Source organism: Crocodylus porosus, unplaced genomic scaffold (genome assembly GCF_001723895.1).
Source record: "Crocodylus porosus isolate Cpor-Errol unplaced genomic scaffold, CroPor_comp1, whole genome shotgun sequence".
Lineage (NCBI taxonomy): Eukaryota > Metazoa > Chordata > Crocodylia > Crocodylidae > Crocodylus > Crocodylus porosus.
This window is the reverse complement of record NW_017728921.1, coordinates 27,683,585-27,693,749: the sequence shown is the minus strand read 5'-3', so window position 1 is coordinate 27,693,749 and position 10,165 is coordinate 27,683,585. Positions and strand designations below refer to the sequence as shown.

The 10,165-nt window shown below is 42.5% G+C and overlaps 1 protein-coding gene across 1 annotated transcript in view; it reads right to left on the bottom strand.

Annotated features, from left to right (window-relative positions):
* The window catches only part of FBXW8 (F-box and WD repeat domain containing 8), a 69,701-nt gene extending 60,772 nt beyond the window's left edge, over positions 1-8,929 (bottom strand). The window contains exons 1-2 of the mRNA XM_019539356.1: positions 8,586-8,929; positions 4,231-4,335 (exon numbers count right to left, since the gene is read on the bottom strand). Coding sequence (XP_019394901.1) covers positions 4,231-4,335; positions 8,586-8,876 — 396 coding nt within the window. The 5' untranslated portion in view covers positions 8,877-8,929. The remainder of the gene's footprint in view (positions 1-4,230; positions 4,336-8,585) is intronic.
* Between the last annotated feature and the right edge of the window lie 1,236 nt (positions 8,930-10,165).

The window sequence follows — 10,165 nt, the reverse complement described above, 5'->3', positions numbered from 1 at the left end:
AACAGTATGGGTCCCAGGACAGAGCCTTGAGGGACCCCACTGGTCACAGGGCACCACGATGAGTGACTGCCATCAGTCACAACCCTCTGGGTCCGACCACGAAGCCAATTTCCCAGCCAGCGGATCGTGGTGGAAGAATCAAAAAGAAACCAAACTTCAGGCTGCTGTAATGCATTGACAGATTTGCTTTCAAACCCCACTAATCCGAAGTAATAAAATCCAAGCACCATCCTTAAAAGAAAAAGCTAACTTTTTTTTGCCAACACACACACACACACACACACACAGAAAGCACCTGATTTGCAGGGGTTAATATTCTGGAACATCATTATTGATAAGAAGGCTCCTTTCAATTCTCTTTAGCTGAAGCATGTTTCTGCACAAATAGAAGTAAACAAGAAAAAGCTATGCCAATTTTTGCTTTGCTACAAATAAAAGAAAAAAAAACCTTGCCATAATGATGTTCACAGAGCCATTTCTAGTTTCAAGCTCTTTAAGAGGTTTTTTTAATAAAGAATAGGTCAAAAAAGAAATTCAAGCAATAAAAAAGTGTGTCAATTTAACTTACATGAACAAATGTTAAAAAGAAAAAAAAGAAACCCTATCCTATTATGATTTTTAATCAAATTATATACTGAGTTGTGCCAGTTTACAAGCATAAATTTCCAAAGGGTCACAAACACAGTCTTTCCTTAATGCATCAAAACTGGCATGACAATCTCTAGTAAAAGCCCCACTGAGCGAGCCTCAGCTGCAAGAAGTCTCTAATAAAAGTGTCTCAAGCATTTCACTTTACAACACCACTGTGAACTGCTGCATTAAAAACAGCTATTGGCTTGAAGTCAGCTTTATTAGTTCGCTTGAGTTAGGGATTCAGGTGAGGCCCTGACAGCCAAAAATCATGGCTTTATTTGCGCGTGAGGGCATGCACACCCCGCCCTTTTGTTAAAGGCTATCTGAAAGCTCAGATTAAACATTCTGAACTCTAAATTACAAAATAAACTGCGGTATCACTATTTTCCAAGTTTGTATTGTATTATAAATCCTTCCATAGCAAGATGTAATCATTGAAAGGCATTGCTGACCCTACCTCTATAAATGTCTAACGTTATTTTGCCTGTTATGTATGTGCCCATTATCTTTTTACTATGTTACATTAGCGTCCTGGCCACTCTGGATAAAGAAACTTCAGTTTCCCCTCACCTCCACACAGAGAAAATGTTACATCTTGCTTAGGACAAAGAGAAAGCAGCACATGTGAACATAGACATCAAACCACAAAAGCTTCTGTTTGCCTTCTGTTTTTTAAATATTAGCTAGAACACTCTTCGCATCAGATTCCAAATGTTACTACTCCTATTATAACTGATGGACCAAACTCCTATTGAATACTTATTAAGTACTTATTGCTCCCTGTCTCCTTCATTCTCCGTTTTTCCACTATCACAAAATGCACAGAACTACTGTACTGGTTAATGTCTCTAAATTCCTCTGAAGACAAAAAACACACTACTAGTGTTAAACAGACATGGATTAAATCTAGTTACAAACAAAACTAAATCCTCCTTTAGCTACAATTTTTAATACACATAATGGAGTATTTTCACCACAAAATCTAAGCAACTAAAGTTGTCTTTTTTAGTAACTGTAAATGGATATATGTATATAGCCAAGAGTTTAAACTGCTTTATACAATACAGACAAACCACACGGCTTCACAGTGATGAACTGACAGGCCTGATACTGCAAAAGCAGGAAAGCTAATGAAACTGCTTACATAAGACAAGCTGTTCATAGCACTTCTGCTCTCCACTCATGTCTGCAGCAGGAGGTCCTCAATATCACCCCCTTTTTTGAAGCTGTTTAAATATTTGCCAAATATATACATTCCCAAATACCTGTTCATCTCATTCCCATCCATGACAAATATAAGGAAAGAAAGACCCTTTTGTGACTTCTAAAAATGCAATAATCAAAAAAGAGTAATTCTCCAATTTATACTAGCATGGATTGTTCACTGCTTCATGAACTCAGACTTCAGGAACTGATGACAATTAATTTACACAAAATGCCACACAAACCACTTTGCACTTTATAGTATTAATTTTAAGAAATCAGAGACTCTCCAAGGAACAAAAAAAGGGGGAAGGAGAAAAGAAATCAGGGTAAAATAAAAGTTTTTCAGAACAATCCATTGTGTGATATAACCTCTAAGAGACTTTGCTGTCACACAACTTGACTGTTAGTCAGTTACCAATTTGGTGTAAAGAACTAAGCAAACAGGTTTCCTTCAAAAGGAGCTCACATAGTTCATGAAGCCAAATCCACTAACTGGCTCAATTTCACTAAAATCCCACGGCGCCTTAATAAAAACAACCTTTCTATGATAACACTTTAAAGCAGCTGGGAATTCCATTTAATAGAAGAGGGGTTTTATTTCCCCCCCCCCCCAAAAAAACCCAACAAAATCACCAAGAGAAAAATGAAAATGGTATTTATTTTTATTGCCCTGCTTTTTATTTGAACACTTAAAAGAAGCCAATTCTGTGCTAAAAGCCTTGGATATTCATTTCATTCTGCAAGCATTGTAAAATACAGGGCATATGCTCAGCTATCTGTTAGCTACCACTTTCTATTTAGGAATTTCTTCTAAGAGCATTCTCCTCATCTAACATTTACCTTCTCATAAGATGTTTTTAATACCTAAAGAAATAAGCCTGAATAAAAGGTGAACTCAAGATCAGCTAAAAAAGGGGAGTCCCTCTGGTAGCCAGAAATACTGCTATGCTCTGAAGTAAATTTTTCACAGCTGCAGAAAAATTAATTTTCTGAGCAATCCTCTCTTGAAATGGAGCCCTGTTCCATTTTTATAGGATGCAGTTTTTATTGCATGCTCACATCTCAGTTGAGGACAGAAAAAGTAGCAGATGCGAAAGCTTCTACAAGGCACATTAATATAGTCATACAACAGAAATTTAAAAAAAAAAAAAAAAACTTTAGAAGAAAAAAATTGGGTGTGTTTTTCCATTGCTTTGGTTTTCTTGTTGCTTTTTTTTTTTTTTTAAAGGGACACTGTCCGGTAAGTCTCCTTATCTGTGTAACACCATAAATTATTCACTCAGACAAAACAGAAAAATCTAATTTAATTCCATCATTTATGTTATTTGGTTATTATTTATACCTGATTCCACAGTGAAATTAGACAATTCCTAGGGGTGCACTGATACATGGGTCTGTAACGTACTGGCACTGACAAAAAGAAACTTGACATTATTGGCAATCGGCTTTTTTGGCTGATGTGGCTGATAATGTCACTAATACGGCAGGGGGGTTGGGCCAGGTGGCAGCAGTGGCACTGGGAGGTGGGGCACAAAAACAGCTAACAACAGCCATGTAATAGGCTGGTTGAAATACCTGACCTGAACAGCAGCATTTGCTAAGCTAGCTCTTCCCACCTGCCTCACAGAATTTGTAGAAAGCAGGAAAGGCTGCGCAGACAGAGACCCAAGGAAGCAGCCGGAACAGTCCTAGGACCAGCTGAGCCAATGTTGTTGCATTATAGTTAATACCTGTGTTAATAAAACTAAAATTCACGAAGAGGGCGAGTCTGAAACAAACTGATTGCTGACAGGTTGGTAACAGCTGTTCATAATCACACAAAAATTATGCTGTCAGTCTGAAGAAAAACCTCAACATGAGTACTTTCACTCTAGGGGAGGTTACCAAATTATTAAAAACTGAGAGAAAGCATCACAGTCCACCTCTCACTATGCTGTTAAGTAACTTTCTACATTTCAGCTTGCACAATGGAAATAATTAAAGCAGCTTTACATCTAGGTTTTCAGTACTGCAATGTTTGGATTTCAAATACTCCAGGAATTCTCATTTGTTTATGAACTACAATATTCACTGGAATTAAATTTATGCAAGCATTTTTTCTGGTCTGAAGTTCTGACAGTGTCCCTTTAGAGCTGTTATCAAACCTTGGACGTTTTGGTTAACTGTACACTGCTGCAGACCATAAATCAAATCCATTTACTACTGCTTTCTATATTCAGCTTTTGGAGAGCTTCCAATGTGCAAAGAATTACAGAAGCCCAAGTCTCGGGTGAGAAGAAAGTGTCATTTATGGCTACCACACAGTTGAATGGCTGAATGCATGACTGTTTACTTGAGCAGTCATTTTGATCTTACATGAAATAAAGCAAGTAAATTTTGGATAATGCTTACCTGAGCACATCTTCCCAGCTCAATTCTACCCAGGTACTGAAATATTTTTAATGCTAGCTCATAAGGCAGCTGGACATCAAAGAAAGGAATCTCATTTATTTCATTCTGAAAAAAAGGAGAATATGTTCAAAGCCTAATTTTCTATGAATCGACTTCAGGAGGTCATCTAGACCAACCCCTTACTCAAAGTAGGACCACCCCCCAAGCCAGATCATCCCAGCCATGGCTTTGTCTACTAGCTGCATTTTAAAAACCTCCAAGGATGGAGATTCCACAACCTTTCTGGGTAGTTTGTTCCAATGCTTTACTACTCTCCTAGTGAGAAAGTTTTACCTAATATCTAACCTAAACCTCCCTTGCTGCAACTTGAAACCATTGCCCCTCTGCCACCACTGAGAAGAGTCTAGCTCCATCCTCTTGTACCCACCCTTCAGATAGTTAAAGACTGTTAAACTACTAGCTTTCACTAATGTATGAATAAATAAACTGTTCATGCTAAGGAATGAAGTAGTTGGGAAAAAAGTTATGATATAATCAGGAGGGATTACAAGCACTCTTGACGTTTTCACAGTTCTATCAGTTTCAGTGATGTAAACCAGGAATACTCTGCCTTTCCTCCTTGCAATCCCACTACAACAGGATGTCAGGTAATAATACATGCATAAAGGTTCCCAGCTATTCTGTTTATTCATCCTAGGAATTTAGATCAGGAAGTCACATTACTGCCACCTGAAACATAAAAGGCTACATTTCTATTTCAGATAAGAGAGAATTACAGGCTTGTCTATATTATTGCAGTTTTTAGTCACAAAGACACAACAGATCTTATTTGAATAATGCTTCTTTTTTGCACTCAAGTGATTTTACTGGTTTCAATAAACAAATCAATATAAAGCACTTTGTCATTTACTAATGTTCAGTTGCAAGCTATTTTTTTTTGTATTTAAAGTAACAAGGGCCAGCACAGAAATCCCCATAAAGCAATTGTGTTGCTGTGAAGACAGCTACAACTATTTTAAAAATAAAAGATAAATAGATTCCACTTCACGAGATTCCCAGTGGTGCCGCTCATCTGAAAGACAGGACACGTTTCTAACATGAAACACCTTTGTCAAAGAGATTAACGTGAATGCACTTAAAAACCTATGTCTACTGCAAATTCATCTCATTGAGGGTTTTTTAAATGGTGGGGGATAATTGACCAAAGATGACAGGACACTGCATTTAACAGACCAAAATGAGATTACAGTTTTCCTGCAAGCCTGAAAATAATCATTTCCAACCAAAATAAATGTATTATAAGAATCTCTATTTTAACTGAATAAAAACACAAAACTTACCTTCTTTAAAGGCAACAGAGATTACTTTTTTTAAGGACCAGTTAACTCATTAAGTAGCTACAGTATTGTGGGGGCCTACACTGCACATTATGTTTCAAGATTTGCAGCTAGAAAAAAAAGATTTAAATCCTCTCATTTCTAATCTTCTGTTATCATGCTGACTACATAATCTAAATTAATGTTCCAGGTATATTTTTCATAACATGTACTTGCAGAACTGACCCATTTTGAACACTTAAATTTCCCTCCATTTCTGAAATTTTGCTTGCCGATATTTCTTTGGGGTTTTGTAATATTTACATCTTAAATGCTTCAAAATCTTCACACTTGTCCCAGTAAAACTCATGCTTAAAACAACTTTGATGTCTAACTTTGGGAAAATATAATCCCCATTATTCATTATTTAGGTACAAGGAATTCATTATCTAGATACAAGCACATTCTGATTCATCAGCTACCTGTACTTTCCAGCTCTTCTTTCATCCTGCTGGCCAGGCTGCCTCACCACCTCATTCCAAGTCTCTCTCCAACACCCTTCCTTACCTACTCCTCAAATCCATACCTTCTACAATACCAAGAAATAACAACATAGCCTACAGTGGGCTTATTTAGGGTTTGTGACGTGGGGAAAACATTGCTGTTAGCTAGCTTGTGAACATACACAGCAATACCTATTCCTTACTAAGTCTGTGTGAACTCTCTTATTCCACACTGACTCACTGTGCCGTTTAATTTAACCCTTCCACAGTGGACTGAAGGCACTCTCAGTAATAACGTGCCTGCACAGGGAGCCAATACAAAACAGCTAATTCACATTACCAATATTTCCCTGTGTAGACGCATCCCAAGGATAACATTTTTCCTCAGTAAAGTGAAACTGCATACATTTAACTTTTTTCCCTGAGATCTAGCATACTAATGACCAAATCATAACAGCAGGGGCACAGATTAAACACAGACCTCCTTATCGCAAGGGGGAAAAAAAATCACTTTTCCGTGATGCAGAACATAGCTGCTACCACCCTCACCTAAGCAAAGTGCATGTCCAGTGTACATATACTGAAAATCCCCAAACAATTCACATGTGTCAATGGCATAGAGCTCACCACAGCACAAAAAGCAAAAACTATAAAGAAACCATATAACATTAAGTCAGCACTGGCCTGTCTAACAGTCTATTGGAATTAATCCAAAATTCAAATACTGCCGTCCCCTCTGAGACCGATTTGCACTCCTGTGTGCTAATGGAGCACTAATTCTGTAAATGGATTAATTTGTGCCTTGCAGTCAGAAATTTAATCTGCTCCTCTTAATTTTTTTAAAAAAAGGAAAGAGTAATTAGTCACAGTGAAGTTAGTAAGAAGCAAAAAAAAAAAAAAAAGGACTTGCTTTCCCTACTATTTTTTTCTACGCCATAAATAAAATCTCCATTACAACTAGAGTACAGGGAGAATTTAGCAGAATAAGCTTTTAACTTGTTCAGATCTGCAATTTGGACTACTTTCAAATTAACTGCTTCATTTATGCAATTAATATTGGTTTTCTTGGTGACAGGAAAGTTTCTCCATAAACCCATGCTGTTGCAAGATATTTAGCACAGGCAACATAACTAAGCACGCACTGTCTTGAATAAAACTAACGAATTTAACAGCAGAAGGTCTGACCACAATCTGAGCGTAGTAGGGAAGGAAAATATATGTTGTGAAAAAAACTGCTGTGGATAAATTAATATATTCAAGAACTGAGATGCAATAACCTCAGAGCAAGTTAAACCAAAAATGAATCTACACCGTGCTTGGAGAGAGTATTGAGCAACAGGAGCAGCATGCTGCGCTCCTGAAAAAGTGATTTTCTTTGTACTGCAATGTTTATACTTTGTACTGTAATAATGTCCATGTTTAATCCATGACCCCAATGTTACAATTTGACTACAAAGAGCCTTCTACCCCACACACAAGCAAAAGGTATTTACACTCTATAACCTTCCTACCCCACCACAGAGAAAAGGTTCATGTCAACACATACTGGAAAAAAATATTTATCCAAAAAAAGTAAAGCAGTAAATCCAGGGACAGATGCTGCACTTGCACTCTCCCTTCATTTCTGCTCCAGCCAAAATTTAAAACCAACTGCCTGGCAGTGGCAGCATTTCTAGCCAGGCAGCAGTGAGGGGCAATTGACTTCCTGGCACACTGAAATCTACCTGATTCCTCCTAACCTCTTAATTCCACAGATGTTACTGAGTAATGACTCTCTCTCCTTTGTAATGCTCTTGATGCTCCACTCCGGAGCTGGCCTTTCTTCTGTACTTCTGCTGTCTGCTCATTGCCCCCCGTACTGCAGCTCCCACGTCTGTGCCCTGCAGCCTGTTCTTAACTCATCCTAATGACTTATTTGGTTTTGCATCAATCTTAAACTGAATAATATGGCCCTGGGCCCCTGGCATTTTCATTTCTAGTTTCTTTTTACCTGGAGAAAACAGGTGCTGTATAATATGCAGTGCACTGCACCAGGGACATCCTCCTTTTCAAAATCCTAGGTCCACCCTGAGTAAATCCTTCCTTCTCAGGGTGGCCAGGGAAAATTTTACCATGATGGGGATCCTAATCCTCACCCGAGCGTGTCTGGGATGCCGGGAGTGCATAAACCCCCCTACATCCCCCTTCCCGCCCCACCCCAGTCCTTTCTATCGGGTGCGCCCCCCACAAGTACCAAGGCTTTGAATGAGCTGCTGGGCCGCAGCTTCCCTGCCTCCCCGCGGGGCAGGCTGGGGAGGCACTGGGAGGAGAAGACGACTTCTTTTTATCCCCGGCACCTCGCCAGGGCAGCCCCAGGGCCCATCCCTCCTTCCCCTGCCTCAGTGCCCTGGACTCGACACTGTTTCTTCCTCCTCGTCTGTGTGTCATGTCAGATGTCGGCGCATCCTCCAGCGGTCCCGGCCGCTCCCCGCGGCACTGGGACAGGGAGGCCCCTTGCCCGACCGGCCCCGGAGCGAGAGGCCGACCGGGTCCGTACCAGGTCTCGGATGAGCTGCCCCAGCAGGTCGTCCTCGGCGGGGCCGGGGGCCGGAGCTGGGGCCGGGGCCTCTTTGCTGGGACCAGCCCGGGGCCGGGGCGGGCGCGGGCGGCTACTTAGTTGCCGCCCGTCCATCAGGCTCCAGGCCAGCGCAACGCCCCCGGCCTCGCCCGGCTCTTCCACGCCCGGCTCCGGCTCCGGCTCCGGCTCCCTCCGCCGCCGCTTCGCCCCGGCCAACTCCTCCCGCCAGCGGCGGCGGAAAAGCTCCAGCTCCGCCGGCCCGTCCGCCATGGCGGCCCGGCCCCGCCGCTGCCCGCTCCCAATCGCGGCCCGGGCAGGAAACGGCCGCCGCGGCCTCTCGGTTCCGCCGCACGAAGGTTCCTACGTCCCCCGGCCCGCCCCGGCCCGGCCCGGCCCCGCGCGGGGCTGCAGGCTGGGAGCTCGTCGGGCCGAGAGGTCTCTGCAGGCCTCAGCAGGGCGGATCCAGGACTGGGCAGAGCGGGTGCGGGACCTGCGCAGGCAGAGCCGGGTGCTGCCGGCTCTCAGGACTTCTGGAAAGAATCCCCCCTTCCTCTTGGAGCTCAGAGCCCCGTCCGCTGCCCCCACCTACTGCTACTGCTTTCCTCACTGTCCCAGGCCAGGGAAGCTTCCCCCTGCCTGCACCAGGGGGCTAGGGGAGGGTTGGGCTCAGCTGGGACAAGGACAGTGGTGCAGGCAGGGGAAGGGACACCCCTCCTGCCCTGTCACTGTCCTCTGCTAAGCCCTCTCCTGCACAGCCCAGCTAGAGCAGGCAGAAGCTTCCCCAGCCCCCGGGACAGCAGGAAAAACAGTGGCGTCAGGTTGGGGAGGAGAAGGGACCTGCCTCAAGCATGAAGGGGAAGGAGGGGGATCCCTCCCTGCTTCAGGGACTTTAAAAAAGCTCTCAGGGTGTGATCCAATTTGAAGGGGGGCAGCCACACCACTCCATTGCACCCCTTTGGATCTGCCCTGGCATGCAGCATAATGCAGCTCTGATTGTGATTCAAGTAGTAAAACTGTAAACGTATGACATTGGTTCATCAGGGAATGATGGTGGATAAAACTATAAGCAAATAGTTGCTTTCAAACAGGACGATTATGTAAGTCTTGTCGCTTACAAATAAGGGACAGAAATTGCTTCTAGTACTCAGTGCTACAGGAAGTTAGGACAGGAAGCTCTCTGTCCTGCATTTCAGCAATGGGCCAGGAAAGGGTCATACACTATTCAGTGTGTCATTCATACAGATAAATTAATTGTAATGCTAGTAAGGCAGTCAGTGCTGCTCACAGAATCAGGTCAACCAGCTGAGGGTGAGGCTGTTGCCTCTTTTACCATGTTCTAAACGTGTGGCAAAAAACACTGACTTCCTCATGTGACGGCCAGAACTTTGTTCTTCATCCTACTAGGTACAGATGAGACCACAGGGATCAATCCATTCATAACTCCCGGCCTTGATAATTGCAACTCATTACTGGAGTAAAGCCAGGGAGCCCCCATGAAAGTTCCAAATGGTACAAATGCAACAACTTGTACATTTAGAAACACAGGCGATAGTAAATGC